At 39.0% G+C, this 20,221-nt stretch overlaps 1 protein-coding gene and 1 pseudogene across 1 annotated transcript; both read left to right on the top strand.

Moving 5' to 3' along the window:
- The first annotated feature begins 7,234 nt into the window (after positions 1–7,234).
- Positions 7,235–8,181, top strand: LOC103712981. Its single transcript, XM_008799706.4, has one exon. It carries the CDS (start codon positions 7,344–7,346, stop codon positions 7,944–7,946), a length of 603 nt encoding a protein of 200 aa, XP_008797928.2. The 5' UTR covers positions 7,235–7,343; the 3' UTR covers positions 7,947–8,181.
- A 1,369-nt stretch (positions 8,182–9,550) lies between these two features.
- On the top strand, positions 9,551–16,863 carry LOC120110770 (annotated as a pseudogene).
- The last annotated feature ends 3,358 nt before the right edge of the window (positions 16,864–20,221 follow it).

Below are 20,221 nucleotides of genomic sequence, written 5' to 3'. Positions count from 1 at the left end.
TCTTTTGATTTTAACATCTTAAAAGCAACCCTAACCATAGGGTGACCTTGCATTTACCCTATTGTTTCACTTGATTTAAAATGTCAAATTATTGAGCTCTCTTTGTCCTAAGATTGTGGTACTTACTAGATCACAATTTCAAGTATTCTGCATCGTTAAACCAAGAAACTAGCATGCCATATTAGATCTAGGTCTACAAATAAATTCTGTGCTCGACCATCTTAGGTTGGTTGTAGCCTTGATTGAGGATTGACCGATAGCTCTAGATCCTCTGATACCAGCTTATCTTTATTAAAGTCTCAGGGAGATCACTTCAAGAAGTTGGAGATGCGGATGCTCTGTGGATTCTCTAGTTGTGGCTTTATGCTTATTTTCTAGAGATCCAACCATCTCTGACTAATATACTAAGGTTATGGCTATCGGTCTTTCCTCGCTTCTGTAAATTATTTTAAGAAAGTTTTATCAAAGCTCAGCCGTAGGGTCATAACTCTCTAGTTTTCTTTTCTCCGTTTGCCAAAGCCTGCTTTTTAATTTTCCTAGTGGCTGACATGTCCCTAAGGGCTCGTTTGGTTCGCGGGAAAAGAAGGGGGGAAAGTGTGGTCAACGGAAAAGTAATGAGATGCCTCTTGTTTGGTTGGAGTTTTCAAAGGAGAGAGAAGGGAAAGTTGTATTCCCATGGGAATGTGATTCCCATATTTCATGGGAAAGTCTTTCCCATGAGAAACATGGGAAAGTTACTTTCCCATGAGGCGGGAATCACTCCATTTTTACTTTTTCCCAAAAAGTAACTTCAGCATTAAAGAAGCATTAAAGAGGCATTAAAAACCTAATTTTTATTAAGGGCATAATAGGAATTATATATAACTTTCCTAGGAAAGTGGATGGCCAACCAAACATAAGCATCTTGGAAATTTGTCACTTTCCCATGGTCAACCAAACATGCCAAAAGTACTTTCCTAGGCATCCTCTTCCTAGGAATTTGTTTCCCAGGAATCATATTCCTAGGAAGGAAAATGCTTCCCGCGAACCAAACGAGCCCTAAAAGAGGCCAAGGCCATAGGGATCCTCTGGAGGGACTTCTTAGTCCCTAGGGATCTTCATGTGGGATCGGTTATAGAGAAGTCAATCAGCAATAAGTGTTCAGTTGAGCAAAATTCCCCTAACTTCTTTGCTCACCAGCTTAGTCTTGTCAAAAACATTCCATGTCTGCCTTTTTATTTTTTATTTTGGTAAACCAGCGTCTCACTACATATAGATATAAATACACCATGATAAATCAGAATACAAAACACGATTGAGGCCCTGAGAGATAGGGCCAGTGCCATCCCATAGAAAAGCCCCGGAATGATAAGCTACTGAGAAGGCGACTCAGTTAGTCACACTGTTCACCTCCTGAAATAAATGTGCGACTCAAAAAAAATCAAGATTGTCCTGAAGATGGCAAACATTCCCGACTAGTGGGTGTAGATCTGGCATGGCACGTTCGCTCTTGATCTACTCAATCACTGTGGCAGAATCACCCTCCAAAAATATCTGCTGAGCCCCCAAATATACTCTAGCATATACGAGATCCTCCCCGCCGCGCGCAGCTACGCCGTTAGGATGAACTCATCAAACATGCGCCGTCCTCCTGCCGCAATCAACCTGAGCTCCTAGTCTCTGATCACAAAACCCACACCATATCTACTTCCGTCCTCTGAAATACTGTCGTTAAAGTTCATTTTGAGGAAACCAGGGGATGGGGGCTCTCAGAATACCATAAGCTTTTTATTCTTTAAATACCTCGTTCTTTGATCGACTCCCCGTTTCCGAACTGTATCTGGTTTCTTTGGTTGACTTCCTCTACGAGCAACTATGCTTGGAATATAACTTTAATCTATCATGACCAGAGAATTTATGGATTGGTGGAATGCTTATATCATCAAAAGTCACTTCGAAAAGCAAGCACTATCTTAGCTCGGATTAATGTTGGCTCATAACTCAATGGGTGGAGATCTCTCTTCTGGTCCTAAGATCCTGTTTGGGGGAGCTCTTGGAGGGCCAAAAAGCACTTTCTGGCCCTCCAAAAGTACTTTTAGATAAAAAATTGTGTTTGGTAAAATTTCCGAAAAACTGTTTCAGCTTTTCCAGAAAGCTGAAAACAGCTTTTTGGAGAAAGCTCCAATTTGGAGCTTTCCGAAAATGTTGTTTTCAGCTTTGTCGGAAAGCAGTTTTTTTGACCAAAATATCCCCAACTAATTTTTTTTTTCCTCTCAAATAACTCCATCCCCAAGCCTCATCCTCTTCCACCCATCCCCCTCCCTCCCCCTCTTCAATGCCAAAGTAATCCCTCCTCTCCCTCTCCCCCGCCGCCGCCCTCGACGCCCTCCCCCTCTTCTCCCTCTCCCCCGCCGCTGCCCCCGAAGCCGTCGGCCCGGTAGAAGGAGGAGGTGGATTCGGCTGCGGGAGAGGAGAGACGGGGGAGCCAGAGGCGGTGGTTGTCGAGGTCGGGGAGGAGAACATCAGGGATCTAGAATCGACGGCGGGGGGCGAAGTGGTCCTTGTCGATCTGTAGGTGGAGGATGCCTCCCGGGTAGACGGATAGATGGAGGAGGAGGGGACGAAGGGGATTGCGGTCGGACTTGGGGTCGTCGCCAGCGGTGGCCTGGCAAAGGGGCTGGGATGGGAGGAGGGGAGCGGCCGCAGGCTCGGCTGCGGACGTCCCGCGACGCGGCCGGCCTCGGCCGGCTTCTCCCGGCATGTGTCTCCTCCGCAGGAAGGAGAGGGCCGACCGCCGCAGGCGCTGCTGGCCTCGGGCCGGCCCCCTTCCGAGCACCGATTGCCTCCTTGCCTCGCAGGAGAAGAGGGGAAAGGGAGAAGAAGTCGGGAGAAGAGAAGAAGAGGAGAAGAAAAGGAAAGTTTGGGAAGAAAAAAAAGAAAAAAAAGAAAAAAAAGAAAAAAAAGAATGAATAAATAAATAAAGTATTTATATAAATGAATGACGAATGAATAAATAAATGAGATAATAAATAAATATATTTCAATGAATAAAATAATAAATAAAATAAATAAATACATAAATATATATATATATATATGAATGAATGTATAAATAAATAAATAAATAAAATAATGAGTGAGTGGCAAATAATCTGATTTTTATGATATTGATAGGTACCGTGAATTTGTCATCATTACAAATAGTTAAGTAAAGAGATAATTTGTTAAAGAGATAAATGGTCATTAAAAGGGTAAAAAATTTATTTATACTAATAATTATAATATTTTATATATTTATTGTTATATTATACTATAAATATAATATTATATTACATTATATTATAATACATTAATATGTTATGTTAAATAATTTAATATTATGTCATATTATGAAAAATTAATTTATACTAGTAATCATAATATTTTATACCTTTATTATTGTATTATACTATAAATATAATATATATTACATTATACCATAATACATTAATATGTTATGTTAAATAATTTAATATTATGTTATATTATGAAAAATTAATTTACTCTAATAATTATATTACTATTATGCTATGCTATGCAATGTCATATTACTATATTATAATAATATTATTTTACATTATAGTAATATTATATTATATCGTATATTATGTATTAATATATGTTATGTTTTATTATGCTTTGTTGTATAATACTATGCAATGTCCTTTATGGTAAATTTGTCATACAAAAGTACTTTCTCAGTTTGTTTACCAAACACATGTTAAAGTACCACAACACTTTAAAAATGTAGTTACCAAACGGCAAACAGCTTTTTGTAACAGCTCTACTTCAGACAGCTCTACTTCAGACAACTTCATTGAAGACTTTCTTGATTCAGTCAACACCAATAAAAATCGAAATCCCCAGTCTGAAGAGGAGAAAGCAATGGCCTAAAAATTCAAGTCCACATTCTTTTCCTTAATATGACCGAGAAGTAGGATGAAGTGAGCTCCAAAATAAAGGCATTACTAGTGTTGCTGACTCGCCACAGGACAAATCCTTAGAAGATTAAACTCAACAAACTGAGCTCACTCACCCTTTATTAGACCATCTCAATCATCTCCTTGCCGACTTCATTCCAAAACTCCCTAGGAGTTTTCCTCAACCATTGGAGCAAACCCTTGTTCTTACCACTGATACAGTAATCGGGTTACTCCAAACTCAAATAGAATTTGGGTCTCTTGTCAATCCAAACCCGACTTATCTTCTAAAGCATCACCCTCCAACTCCTTGGCTGCCAGTAATGAGGTATTAATTATTATTTTTTCCTGTACCTGGTCTTATCATTTCGACTTGATCTCTTTCTATAGAGTATCGATGGTCATTCAATCTTTCAATATTTGGCCAATAGCAAGGCCATATTATGAGCTTGCTTGGCCAAAATTACTTCTCTTGGCTCCATATCTTCTCTCCAAGTTTCGGCCAAGATGCACAAGGCCAATAGAGTAGTATAAAGTATTGTCGAGATCCTAGTGGACAAACTCATCTCTTCTAGAAAGATGCCCAGAAAATCGAATACAATTGCGACTTACAACACTCAGCCTACCTTTAGATAAACTAGGTCTCTGATCTTCAAGTAAGGCTAACTGACCTCTCGCCCATTCACTGCTCGTTAGCAAATCTAACTGAGAAGGTTGACAAACTAACATCCCAAACAAACAGCTCCAGTAACTAGTGCTAATTGTCCTCCACTATGTGCATTTTGATAAATGTTAAGTCTCATCCCATATCATGATTTTTTTGCTAGGTCGATAAAGAAATTCCATAAGTCATATGATCAATCCCAAACTTGAAATGGTCGATTTACCTTAGATGGCTTTTCAGCCTATCCCAGCCAATGCCCTCCTCAATTGGCTTATGAGGCGTCGTGTTCACGTTGGGCTGTTGTTTCGTTCTTTTTTGCTGAGACAGGATGGAAAGAGGATAACAAGCCTACGACAGGGTTTGGTAGTTGCACGGGTATGCCACTAGCTTTATCGCCAAAATTGAGAGAAGGTGCTAGGCTCAAATATCTTGAACCTTCAAAGACTTTTAATTACTAGAATGCTACCTAAAGTATTGATAAACTACTAATAATATAAAAAATAATGAAGAAGAGAGTACTAAAAAAAGATTCATCCATATTCATGTCCAGCCAAAAAGTTAGTTCTTTCTTTAAAATTTCTCTCTTTATACTCTTCATTCCTTTTAGCAATAACTGCATGGAAGTGCCTAAAATCCTATCCGGTGCACGCCCTGATCGCTTATGGTCTCTATTCCACTCATCATGGCATATACCAATTTTAAGTTTAAATTTGAAAATGTCCCTTCAATTCTTCATTACCTATCCGCATCCGCTCATGACCCAATGAAGTGCAACCGATCCTGAAGCTCAAGCATCTAATTAATTTCATGGAACTTTAGCTTTACTAGCAATAACCATGTTCAGTTCACTTTCTAGAAAAACTTTTTTTTCGACTGATACCTTTTCTGAATCCCTTTCGACTTTGGTGTTATTCTTTCCTTAGTTTCTTTTGGCATCCAGAACTTACCGTCCTCCCTTACAAATATTATTCATCAGCTAGTTTTCGCTACCACTATCCACCAACGGTTCTTTGTGCGCTACATGGTGCATGATCGAGATATGGTGTAAACAGCAGATCCTTGGCTGCTTGGACTGTTTTCCCAAAAAAAATCAAGAGGGTGTCAAGGCTCCTGTGAGTACCCTGTTCACATACTTGGTTCATGACCCCTATTTAGCAAGAGGACCTATTTTATTCATACTTTATTCCAGCACTGCCACGTGGTTGCGTACATATTTATTTATTTATTTATGTAGCTCTAACGTGAGTACAACCTGCCAAATCAAAAGAAAGTAAAGAGTACAAGGCTACAATCGTCCAGATGAATTTTTGGAAACGCCGAGCAATGAAAAAAATTTAGACCACGTCAAGCATTTGCTTTCAACGGACAATTTAAACTTGGATCCATGGAGGGAAAAAAAATATAGCTATTGAATCATTTGAGCCAGGCTATATCAAACAAGACCCAATATCCAACCCTATGGTATTCAAGTCTGCTCAGGGATCTAGGTTTAAGTGTAGTTCAAAAACAAAAGTACACTATTCTATCTCTTGAAGAAAACCTTTCTTTCTTTCTTCCTACTTTTATTAGAATAAAGGCCCAGCTGGGACCAAGCCACTAGTATTCAACTTTTAGTGACCTCCAAGGGAAACTAATGTTAACATGCATCCCAACCCTAAAAAGAGTCCCAACATGGAATGTACCACTTGTATTGTCACAACATATGTGCTTCAACCATACTTGAGCTTCAACCTATAAAAATAAAATAACAAAAAACTTTGATATCCAACTTATGATACTAATGGAGGTGATGGACTAAAAGAGGGATTAGAGATTTCAAAGCTATGGGTTTTTTACCGAGTTGTTATCCAATGTTTGACCCATTTTGGAGCCAGATAAGGCTACATTGGCTGAGGGAAAAATTATCATCTAGGCCCAACCCATGTGCTTTTTTTTTTTTTTTTTTTTGCTAAAGCGGGTATGTCATACAATACGAGTACGGATACACCCAACAAAATCAGAAAATAACATATCACGGAGGGCCCAAAGCAACTCTCCCTCCACAGTCCATAGGGTGCCATTAGAGTGACTAGCCACATAAGTAGCTGCCCAGTCCGCGGCCCGTTGGTCTTTTTGAATACATGTTTGGCCTTAGAAGCCATTCCATCCCTTACCATCGCCCAGATGTCTCGAGGCAGGGGGTGACCGCTCCACCACCGCTGGGACCTCCTTGGATCCAACGAATCACTGTGGCCGAGTTATCTTCCAATATAATCGAGCTAGTCCGTAACTCTCGTCATGTATAACCAAGACCAGCTCAAGCAGCTCGCAACTCAGCACTGAAAACTGAGATGTCAAACCCATGTTTTCAAACAGATAATATTTCAGGCCTAGATTCGCATGCGTCTAAAAACTTGAGAGGATCCGAGTTAAATTTGGTCAAGACCGGGTTAATCCACGGATTGACGGACCAATTTGCCGGCCTAAATTAGAAAAGTACGCGTAGAAACAAGGATCGAGTCCTACGCTAATCCACGTTCGATTACCCACCGCACGGCTCTCAAAGCGATCCGAACTCCGTCGGAAGGTGAATCCCACTTTCGCACGCCCAGCCCGATAAAACACGTCGAGCGGAACGCTGGACTAATCGTGGAAAACGCGAGACAAACTCGTCCCCGCTATTTAAACACCGTCACCACCGGTGGTCTCCATTTACCTTAGATATCATCATCCCTTCCCTTCCAGCGCTCCCCCGTCTAGCCATGGCCGCCTCCGCTGCTGCCCTCCTCCTCGCCGTCCTCTCCCTCCTCTCCGCCGCCGCCACTGCGAGGCCCGGCGTCCACTTCCACCCCTGCAACACCCTCCTTATCTCTTACTCCTTTTCCTCGTCCTCTGCGTCCTCCTCCGGCGACTCCCTCGTCGGCGATCCCGCCAAGACCCACCCCACCGGCTTCTTCGCCGTCTACCGCATCATCACCCCCTTCCGTCCCCTCCACACCACCTCCTCCTTCGGCGATCTCTACATCCGCCCTGCCCAGATCCGCCGCCCCGGGCTCCCCCGCCGGGCCGCCGTCGTCCCCGCGGAGCCCGTCGCCACCGCCTTCGGTTTCAGCTCTCTCCAGGAGCGCGCCAAGGACATCCTTGTGGTCGTCGTCGGCCTCCTCTTCGGGGTCGGTTGCGGCGCCCTCACCGCTGCCACCATGTACCTCATCTGGTCCCTCGTCACCAACCGCTACGAGATCTGCGGCGCCGATGTGTACTCCGAGGAGGAGGACGAGGTCGATGAGGGCCCCAAGAAGGGCGGGTATGTCAAGATCCCTGCCACCGAGCAGGCCCCGGCTAAAGAAGGGTATGAGGGAAATTAAGATTAGGGTTTCCATGAATAGTGACGGGGGTGCTTATATATATGATACATAAATTTGCATAGTCTCGTGGTTTGTGTTAACTTATGTGATGTCAAGTGGCTCTCCTCTTTGAGGTTTGACTTGAAATGTTGCATTCTTAATGCGTATGACATGGAGCTTAGTGTTTAATTCGTTGTGATTGTGATTTGCGGGACACTTTTATTCCTTGGATATTGATAGGTTTAGGATTGTGGAATTTGGTTGGCTTTGTTCTTGAGATTCTTGACTTTGATTTTTGGCTTTTACTTGGTTAATGTTTAGGCATTCTCTCCTTTTGATGATTGTATTACAATAGTAATATGATACATGTTTATAAATGATTATTATCAATATGGACTAAAAGAGGGCAGATTTTTCCAGTCTATAATGAGTTCACAGGGTCTTTGTTGCGCCGTCTCATTACCGGATCCTATACTGATGCCACACTAATACTATGTCGGTATGGTACAGAGTTTTTTTTTATGCTACCCATACCGTGTACCCTAACCGAATCTCAGTTCAGGCCGATACGGCGAACCATGGTTGGGGGATGTACTCAAGGACATATGTATCCCTATCCCCCAAAGCATAGGTATATCTTTTAGTAAACTAGAGAGAAGACATTAATAACAATGTCCTTAGCAGTTGATTTTGTTGATTTGGTTGTTGATCTGATGTTACTCTCTCGAGTTCTGTTAGGGGCTTCTCAATGTAGTTGAAATCATGCTTGGGACAATGAGTTAATTGGTCTTTCATTTGTAAATAGAGCATATGCTACATGCAGAGTTCTAGAAACAGGGCATGTAAGTGTTGATATTGACTGGTCCTTTGGCTTATTTGTTCCTTAAAATTGTGACCAATAAGGTGGATCTTCCTACCTACCAAGCCCCAACTGGCCACTGCTTAGTTGCTGGAAGCAGGAGCAGTTGCTCAAGTTATTTGGATGCAGGCTTCTGAAGTGGTTATGTCATCATTGGTAGAACTTTTTTGCTACCAAGGGCCATATATATCTCATGGTTATCCTTTCTTGCCTAGATTTGCCTTGACCAGAAATTTTTGGCACCAATTTGTAGAGGGATCATAACAGGTTGATCGCTAGTTTTAAAATCTGTTCACTCTACTGAGCCGTCTCAAGACTCTCAACTGTAAGTCATGTTTTATGGCCAGCCCATATTTGATGGGAAAAGGCTTGGGTGATGATAAAATGTTCTAGTTTGTTATGTATTTTTATGTTCATATTAAAGCTGGGAATATGAAGATTCTTGAAGTATCTTCCTTTAGAATTAGGTATTTGGTTTGCTAGGAAAATCAACATTTTGTTTAATTGGAAATTTATCTACTAAATGTATGTTAGGATTTTAGTAGCTAGCTTTTTTAGGTGCCCCTTTTGTACAGGGCTGTGGTAAGTTCACAATGTTATGACTTGAGGATAAATTTTGAACCAAAAGTTTTCGGATGATTGATTGCACATCTCTCTATCTCTCCTCATCCTTGCTTACTCCTTTCTCTAAATGGAAAATAAACATGAGATTCAATTATTATAATTGTTTCTCCTGAAATTGCATCAAAGAAAGTGGATCGACACCATGGAGGCTCGTCTTGAAATTGTTGCAGAGAGGCATAAAGAACAAGGTACCAAGTTTGATCTTCATAAAAGAAGATATGGACTTTGTTGTTTAGAGGATTTTGTTGTTTGTGACTGTGAAAAAGGTAATCATCTAGCCTGGTAGAAGAAACTTCTGGTGAATTCAATCTGATGGGTTAAAGGTCTCATAAGAAACTTCAGTTCCAGTGATACTTACAGGTTTGTTTGTTGCTTCATCCAATGTCAACATTAATCATTATGGTCAAAGGATGCCAAGACCTAATGGTTTGACTGCCTAAGGGATTGATGTCGGTTTCTACTATATGATCATGGATATTCAACAATGGACATAAACTTGTTCATTAGCATGATATTAGACAATATTGGAAAACTTTTGAAGGTTATTTACAAGCTTAGCTTGTTCAAAACTTCTTAAATTAGATGGTTGAATCATTACTTGGTTAGGAGATAGCTTTGAATATCTTGATTAGAAAAGTCAATGTTACTCAGACTGGGATGTCTATTTGTATTATATTTATGTTGAAAGTGTCTTAGGCATCATGTTGGATTGATAAAGTCTTTGGCTTGTTAGGGTTGTGTCATAAAGCCAATTAAATGCCATTTTTTTAAAGGCTGAGGGGAGATGTGCCTTAATAATATGAAGACCGCTAACTCTGTACTGGATGCAAAAAAAATATTTTCTTATGGTAATTCCATACCCCTTTCTTATTTCTCGTCTTTTTTATGTACAAAATTTGAACCCCGAAGGACTTTGTTATGGGTTTTGATTTTTCATCCATTAGCAGCAGAAGATGATTGCAGAATCCTGTTGAATTAGAGGAAAAAATTCTGAATATGGTTGTTGGGGTTATGAAAACATCTGGCATATGCATAGACTCGTATTTCATTTATGAATAGTCTTAATGATGCTAATGACCAATGGTGCTCCAAGCAATACATTTGTTGTGAATTTAAGAAAATGAAGCACTGTACTAACATGAGAACCTTTTTTGTGCAAGTCTTTGCCAAGGTTTTTGATTATCTATTGTTTCTTTGGTATTGAATGGAAGTTCATTTGATTGACTTGTAAGCAGTTTTTCTGCATACTAAATGAATTAAAGGCTAACATCACCTCTGGTGAGAAGCCTATGAGGTCGACAAGCTTTTACTGGTGCATTTTCAAGAAAAATACTTCATATTTGCTATGCATGGTTTTGTTAATGGAATTCTTAATTAATTTTTCTTCAAACTTTTTAGGTTTTCATGGGTACACCATGTCAGGAGGAAAAAGTTGAAGGTCCCTTGGGCATGTGTAATGGAACTTAGAACTCCATAGACATCATTGTTATTGTTAACCAAACTTCGTAGGCTTTTGGTCTTGCTATGCTGACTATAAACTTATAGTAAAGTATTGTTGAAGATTGGGAGAGCTAGATTGAGGAAGTGTGCAGTTATAGTATGTACTTTCTTATTTTCATAGTTTAGATAATTTTGGTGGATGGGATTTGCCCATGTTTTAGTTTTTACCTTGCCACCTAAATTCATGCTTTTATTGCAATGGATTGTATGACTGTCTGGTGGGACCTCAACTTTGTTGCTCGTGCATGATAGAAGATAAAGTGTAGCTGCGATAAATTCTTGACAACATCATGCAACATTAATGAGTATCGTTTTCTTGACGCTGCTATTGTTTCAAAATTCTGATATAGTTTTTATATTCATAAATATAAATATGTACGAAATATATTTAGATAGAAAATATTAACAGTGCTACTATAATCAGTGTTATAAGTTGCATGCCATTATAACTGTTATAATGGCTCTTATAACACAGTAACATTTTAATTTGGCGTCCCACAAAATTCTGGCTTCATTTTGTAGGGCATGGTTGTTATTTTAGGGAATGGCATTATATCATGCCTTCATTTTTCATTCTTTCTTTTCTCTAAATGGAGGATTTCTGAGAGCTTTTGAAAAAGTGACTAAGATTGGAATTTTTTATTTGGAACTTGTTATCCCAATCTAATACCCAGCATATGTTATAAGTTCGCATTGAAACAGGGCCAAAATTTGGGAGTCAGGGGACTAAGATTATAGCTTAGGCTGAGGTCCGTCTACAGTGCCCTTCCCAATCTGCACTATATGTTTCCTAGGTTACAAGGTTAGGATATCCATTGTGTTAGGCTGGACCCAGGCTGAAGTTTCTCGGCTTGCTATCAATCAAGGCCAACAGCCTTTTGTGATCCGCAAAACCGAATCTGCACTAAATATAATGCTTTTATGTATATAAAATTTGTATCTACTTTATAAATTTAATTAGTATATTTAAGTGGTCTTGCTTGTAGCAAGGATGTAAATCTTGGTGGGATGGCGGGGCGTCCCGCTATCCTGAGTGTAGGGAGGGGGAGTGGGATATCCACCATCACGAGTATCAGGACACAACATGTCCTGCTCCATGGTAAAACCAGGACAGTCCCGTACCAGAGTCTTTGCGTCATTGATTTTAATCATGTTAAGCCTATTCAAACCAAGGAATGCGGAATTGTCCCGAACCGGATGGCTCCGCCCGTTCCGAGCTGTACCGGTGACTTACCGGTACGGCTCCGCCGTAGAAAACAGTTCACCATAGGAGACAGAGAAGAAGAAGAGGTAAGGTATATTTAGTGAACATGGTAAAATTATTGTCTGTTTGACTATAAGTATCGATTTAAAATATATGCACTGGTGGATACTTCAACGCAACTTAGTAAATGTCTGGATTTGGGGTTTTGCTCTTGCCATTTAGCAAATATAAGGTGCCAGTTTTCATAATTATTTTTGTGTTTGTCAAACGCCTAAGTAATTTTGCTTTCCTTGATTGTAGATGGCCATGTTAATTGCTGAAAGCATGCTGAGAATGTGGGCGTAGTGTGAACAACATAGTGTTAATTATATATGTCCTCATTCTCTTTCTGTTTGTTGTGTCCCCATGTCAGGATTTTTTATAGTTGCATGTCCAGTAGCTGGGGATATTTGGCGCTCATTGAGGCGGCATTGGTCATAATTTGTCTACATTGAGCTTGGTCAGTGTTTACAAAGTTATTTGACTCTGCACTATAGACCTTGGCCCAACTGAGTTAAGCTCAACACCATTGATCTGCACTCTTAGAGGAGAAAGTACTAATGAATTAGTTTTACACTTGTAATGAAAAATAGACTAGAGGATTCACTCTCATTTTATCTATTATAAATTAATCGTGTTAGTGAATTTACTCATCATGGCAAAGATGAATCATATTTGCCTAGTTTGAAGCAGACCATCACCTAGGAGGTGATAATGGTGGAGTTTATAGGATTTCACCTTGGTTATTTATTAAAGTAAATTTTTATGCTTGCAAAAGCTACAGGTCTTGTTGAGGTAATGGCTTAAGAAATTCAAGCTCCTCTGATAAACAAACATTCTGATTTTTACTAGATTTTTGAAACAAACTCCAGTTGTAAGACAGTTTGCTGTAAAAAAGAAAGGGTTGGTTAGGAGTGACATGGCCCAACAGAAGGATTCTTTTGACGACTTGCTCAGTTTTCAGGTCAGAACACCTACTTTGACAAACACTTTCGGTTCAAAGCATGACTGCAGAATAATATCCTAAGTTCTTTATTCATGCATATGGATTACTCTAAGCACTCTCTCTCTAGAACACTAGAAGATCAGAGGAAAAGAAAAGAGAAGGGAATTTTTGACGTGGACTTTGCCTATCAGAAAGCTTGTATCGCCAATAAATTCATGTGAATTTTCAGTCACAAAGAGCCAACACGAAGAGGGTCAGCAGGAAGCCATTATCCCTCTAACCTAGTCCTAGATGGACCTTTTTTGGTTGACATTTGATTTAACTGGTTATATCTTTGTTATATGTTATTTGCTGAAGATAAATGTTAAACCGGATTGACTCAATTATAGTAAGGATACCCCAAATTAGTAGAAGAAATACAGTCGCATGAAACGTTGCTCCAGTGAAATGGAAATATAACAGGGGCATAGATGTTAATCTGTGTATGAATTTTTTTTGTCATTTTTTTTTGTAAATTGAATTTCATCTGTTGTCGATTGATGTTTTGGTGCCATATGTTCCAGCTCTGACCAAAACTAGTCTAGCCTTCTGTGTTAATTTTGTTAGGCCACTCTGCCTGATGGAGTTGCAGGTGGTCCATGTGCATCTACTTAGTTCAGGCTTGGTTATGGCCTTGTTGCTAGGTGTAAATGGATGATATAATTAGAATTGGTTTCGTATGTAGGATACATACTGTACTGGCCGGAACTAGTATCTAACTGTACTTTGATATGTTGAACTGGTCTTATACTGGATGTATTAATACTTTATCAAGATGGTACTAATATGAGTCTGATACCGAAATGACGAACTTTAGCTATATATGTTGTTAATTTATGGCGTGCGATTGTGTTTGAAGAAAATGTATTATCAAAGTACGACCATTCACTTATTTTTTATGATAATTTGGTATCTTATTTATATTTTAAAGCAACAAGAATTGGATTTCCTTCATGATTGAACTATGTGTGCAAATATATAGAATGGATCAAAACTTTTCTTTAAAATCCAAAGTTAGTGTATAATCGTTTGAGAAAGAAAGATACATGTTCCCTCATACAAATTCGAACTCCATCATTCATTCATCTACATAGATCTGAAGGTGACCAACGGACGATCCAAGGAGGCTTCACACATACTATAGCAACCAATATGACCATGCATTTCATGAGAATTTAGAGGAGGAAGAGACTTAAGGAGGAGGAGGAGGAAGTGCTCACGAACGGGCAAAGAGGAAGTACGATTTGACAAGAAAGAGAAGAGAAGTACAATGATAACACTCCATGTATTTTTTTATTTTTATTTTTGTTGAGTCATAGGACGGTAGTAGAAAGAGTATCGTTCTGCTTTGGCTATTCAATTTCCACTTTTAAGATAGGATGCAACAAAACATTTGCTTAGTGGAAGTAGTTAGTTTTGCACTCCTTCAGTCCTTTCGCTATCTCCACCAAAAGTTTATTTAGGGCTGAGATTTGTGTACTCTTGGTGCACTTACCTTATTATCCTGATTTAGGATGGGTGACATGTCGAGAAAGAATCTGGTAGCTTCGACAGGGGGAAAGCATGGGAGGGTTGGAAATTAAGAGCACCAAATATATTCTCCGTCGCCATCCGGATCCCGATTTTCTGGGCACCAAATAAAAACAACCCCTTCTACTATCTGCTACGTAGATTCTCCCAAAGAATATAAACATGACGCAATGTCGGACGTCCGCTCGCAACGTAGACGTCGTCGACTCTCTCCTTCCCTTCAAACGAGGGAGAGGGAAGGAGAGGAGGGTATATTCGTTAATCGTTACCGGCCGGATCCCGTGGCTCGGGAGATCCGCCGCACTTTTGAGATATCCATGGAGGGAAAACCGTGGGGAGAAATCCGGCGGCGGTACTGATTCGGGCGCGACCCCGAACAATATCGGAAGCGTATCCACCACCGGCACCCGATCGTGATCCGGATCCCAATCGACGACCGGATTTTGTCAGCACTCCCCCTCCAAATCTTCCGAAGACGCGCTAGGATTCGAAGATCCCGTCACCGTGTCTCCCCTCCTTCTGGTGCGGTGGTGGTCGAGACAGCTCAACCCTTAGGCGACTTAGGAGGCCGCCTAAGGCCCCTTCTAAATACTCTTAGCTATAAATGTATTGAGACCTCCAAAAGATTTTAGCTAGAAATGCATTGAAGCTCCCAAGCCTAAAAACTCTTAGCTATAAATGCATTAAGATCCTTACAAAACTCTTAACTATAAATGCATGGGGGCCCCTAAATAATTTTTAAATATATTTATTATTATTATTATTAGTGAGTTTGTCTTAGGCCTCCAAATTTATTGTGCCACTCCTGGGTAGAGAAGGAGTGCATGTGTTTATGAGAGAATAAGAGGGGAAGTGGTTTTAATGGCGTTGAAGAGAGGGGGTAAGGGCACCGACAAAGTAGCGCACCCGCGGAGATCAGTCATATCTTACCCGTCGAAGGGCCCTTGACAGCTCAGGATATCTGGGATTTTCATTCTGCTTCGGCAGCATCTCGTACGATGTTTTTCACTTGTAAGCCCCCACCCCCGAGTTTTCTCAAGATCAACTTCGATGGGTCTATCTTAGTCGGAGGTACGAGGGGCGGTGCGAATTTTATTATTTGGGAACCGTCTACCAGAGTCGTAGCTGCAGGGGGCAGTTAATTCTTCGACATATCGGTTTCGGATGCATTGCTGAGGGCCGCTTGGGCAGGCCTTTGTCACGCCTGGAGTATTTTACGGTCCAGTTCCATCGTCATGGAGGGGGACTCGGCCACGGTTATTAACTAGATTCGAGGGGGTCCAAGGGGCAACGATTGCGTCCACCCTTTGCTCCGAGATATTTGGGCAATAGTGAGGGATGGAGGAGTTTTTCAAGCCAAGCATGTCTTCCGTGAAGCTAATGGGGCCGCGAACTGGGTGGCTGCTTATATAGCCAGTCACTCGGATAGTATTCTGTGAGCTGGAGATGTGAAGTTACTCCTGGCACTCCAAAGTATTTTGTTTTTTGATTTTATTGGGTGCATCCGTACTCATGTGATATGATCCACCCGTCTTAGCTAGAAAAAAAAGAAAAGAAAGGAGCGCAGCGGCTGCCGGAGCAGCACGTGCTCGCCGTCGATGATAGAACCATCGATTGCGCCGTCATCACCAATGTCCTCCGGAGTTCTAAATACAGAGGTTTTTGTTTTTCTTCCTTTTCTCCCTCTTAATTTCTTTTGAACATGAAAAATATGAGCGGGTTTTTATTTATTTATTTATTTTTAATTGGCAGTGACGACTGTGGATAGCGGGAAGAGAGCTTGGGCTTGGTATGCCCATTTATATTAAATTTAAATTGGATTAAAGTTTTTATTCTTGTCAGGTAAGCGTGAATAAGACTAGGGTTTTTTTAGGAATAAAAAAGCTTTTTGGGTGGAAATTTTGGCGCAGGAGCCGGACGTGAATATGATAATACACGGATTACTGGATGCCGGAGATCACAGGGTGCGAGCTCCTGAAAAAAGTCAAGGTAAATAAATAATTCAATAATTAATTTTAAAAAATAAACTGTTGGGCTTAGTATTGCCGATAATTACAAGTTTGCCTGACAGAAATCGTCCCAGCTGAAGGAGATCCCTGTCGTTATCGTGTCCTCGGAGAACGTGCCGAACCAGATCCTCAGGTGCTTATCGGGAAGTCTCGAGAAACAACAGGGGCATAGATGTCAATCTGTGTAAGAATTTTTTTTGTCATTTTTTTTTGTAAATTGAATTTTATCTGTTGTCGATTGATGTTTTGGTGCCATATGTTCCAGTTCTGACCAAATCTAGTCTAGCCTTCTGTGTTAATTTTGTTAGGCCACTCTGCCTCATGGAGTTGCCTGTGTTCCATATGCTTCTACTTAGTTCGGGCTTGGTCATGGCCTTGTTGCTAGGTGCAAATGGATGATATAATTAGAATTGGTTTCGTATGTAGGATACATACTATACTGGCCGGAACAGGTATCTAACCATACTTTAATATGTTGAACTGATTTTATACTGGATGTACCAATACTGTATCAAGATGGTATTAATATAAGTCTGATACCAAGATGACGAACCATAGTTATATATATGTTGTTAATTTGTAGCGTGTGATTGTGTTTGAAGAAAATGTGTCATCAAAGTACGATCATTCGCTTATTTTTCATGATAATTTGGCATCTTATTTATATTTTAAGGCAACGAGAATTGGATTTCCTTCATGATTGAACCATATGTGCAAATATCAAAACTTTTCTTTAAAATCCAAAGTTAGTGTATAATCATTTGAGAAAGAAAGATACACCTTCCTTCATATGAATCGACCATTGAATCGCCTGCTGCACATATCACAAAGCAATCCGAACTCCATCTTTCATCCATCTGCACAAATCTGAAAGTGACCAACAGGCAATCCAAGGAGGATTCACGCATACTATAGGAATCAATATGACCATACATTTCTTTCTTGTAATGTTAAGTTGGAATTATCAAAACTAAATTTATCTTATTCTCTTATCATGAAGCTAGCATTTTAGTGATGCAACTAACTTTCTATTGTCTTCTAAAAGTCAAGCCTATGCTCTAGGAGTGTAGCTACTTTGTCTCATATTTTGTGAATTTTAGGGCGATTAAAATGATCTAGCATGTTGCATATTATCTGCCTTAAGAGTTACATAGGACTAGCAGATTACAACCAATATATTTTTGTCATATAAGAGCTCGTATGGGTTATTGTAATTTTTTTTTTTGACTAATACCAACCTTTAGCTGGAGGACCTTATTTTGGACATTGTATAGACATGTTATTATGGGCTGAGAGAAGTGTCCATACAAGAGTAGAGTGGAGAAGTTGACTCCTTAATTTTTTTTTTGTTTTTGTTTTTCAAAATCAAATTATATACTTAAATGCCTCCAAAAGGGGAGGTACATGAAGTAAATTGCTACAAGTACTATTCATGTTAAATACAGAAGAAAAATAAAAATTGAGGACGGTATCTTGAGTTTTGATTGTAATGTCATTATAAAGTTTTGGTCCTACATTTCTCTTTGGTTAACTCAATATTAAATGTCAATAAGCAGTAACTCATACCAAAAGGATTAGAAAATTTTAAAAAAAAACTCAAACAAGACTCCCCCTGCATTCGAAAATGGATGAATGCAGTTTAATTTAATGCCACCACAATCGATTGTTGTTTGATTTGGCAAAATAACTACACCGGGCCTTGCATTGCCCATCAGGCTGCCCACATCTTTGGAGCTTTTGCTGATTCTTGTAGTGAGAGTTGGCTCAAGACCTATTTATAACCATAAATTACACAAATGAAGGTGACTTTGCCAATGTGAATTTCTCATGCATTATATATTGTGCATGATTTGCATCCGTTGAAATTTAAGAATTATATTTTCATATGATAGCTTTGTGGATTATTGAACTAGCAATAAAAATGATCCTCCCCATAAAATCCTCTGAAATTACATTGCTTCTTATGTCGAATACTCTATGAATTTGTCTTGCCAATGGTAAATATATAGTCACTTCGTCAATTGGTAGCAGCTAGTCTTCAAGGTAGTTGGCACATTTATCTACTATCATAATGTTATGGGTCATATGCATTTAACTTATTTTTATTTTATAAAATTTATTAATGTGTTTTTTGTAAAGGCTTGTGTGAGAGAGAAAAGTGGAAAGTTCAATATACTTAACTAGAAAAAGGGAGGGGATTAAAATTTTTATCCATGCTCTCCAAATATTGAATTGCAGCCAATTATGAGGGATCACAATAATCCTTGTCCTCTCCCACATGCATCATATGTGCCTGATAATAAAGTTTAGTAAACAATTTGCTTTGAAAAATCTAAAAGAAGTGGACTATCAGAAAAATAAAGTAGCATGACTAAAGGTATAATCTTTCAAAAGGAGCCATTATATGTTTACAAGGTAAGTTAAAGGTATGGTCGAATCTCAAACATGACATATGCCCAAATTGATTTTATTTGCAAGGCTTTGAGTATTGGCCTTTTAAGTTTGTTATATTGGACATTATGCTGGATATCTTATGCAAAAAATTATTGTACATTGCACTTGCACAACTTGATTCTATATCAAGGGAAATCTGATATGACAAATACCCAACTTGACTTGGGAGACACATGCTTGTACATGTATATTTTTGAAGTATTGGATGAGGACAAACTTCAAGGAATCAAGTCATGTCCCTTGTCTTTTTGAAACTACTAAAGCCAAAACAATTTTGGCTAACTATTATTTGTTTGGTTGCTTGCTTTTACTGGTTCAGACTTGAAGAGATATAGTCGATCTATATTTTCGTTAAGAGTTAACTTAAGGACTGTTTGGTATTGTTGTTGTTTTTATATTTTTATTTTTTTATAAATTAGTAAAATACTACATGAAGATTGATATCAGAGATAATATTTGCACAAAACTTACTACTATTTTTTTTTTTCATTTCATTCATTTTTAAAAGCAATAAATCTTTGCGACCAAAAGCGATAAATATTTCATAAAGAATTTCTAAACAAAAGTGTATCATCATAAATGTTTTTGTTCTAGTTCATTTTCTTCCTATTTTTTGAAACAAAAACAAAAACAAGAGCAATGCCAAATAGGCCTTTAGGCAATCCTAATTTTATTGTCAATTAATAATAATCATTTATTAAAAGTATAGTTTTTCCCTTTCTCATAGATATTAAGGCAATACTTCTCATTATCCACCTTGGGATTATTTGCAATCATATTATATAGATTGTCTCTTCAAATATATTTAATTTAACGGATAAACACTTCTTGGTTATTAAAAAAAAACACTAATTTGAAAATATTATGAAATATTTTATTACAAATCAAAGAAATAAGAAGTGCTAAGATTATTTTTGCCATCCATACATATCACTAGTGTGGCATTTACCTAACACTTTTATGAAATAAATTATATAATGATTTTATACGAGTGGTTGAGCAAACAAAATGATACACCGTCCAAACTATTAAACATGATTTATATTAAAAAAAAAGCCTAAAAACTAAAATTTATATTTGGTAGTCTGCGGC

Source organism: Phoenix dactylifera, chromosome 5, assembly GCF_009389715.1.
Source record: "Phoenix dactylifera cultivar Barhee BC4 chromosome 5, palm_55x_up_171113_PBpolish2nd_filt_p, whole genome shotgun sequence".
NCBI lineage: Eukaryota > Viridiplantae > Streptophyta > Magnoliopsida > Arecales > Arecaceae > Phoenix > Phoenix dactylifera.
The sequence above is the reverse complement of the archived record's forward strand: the minus strand, read 5'-3'. Positions and strand labels throughout refer to the sequence as shown.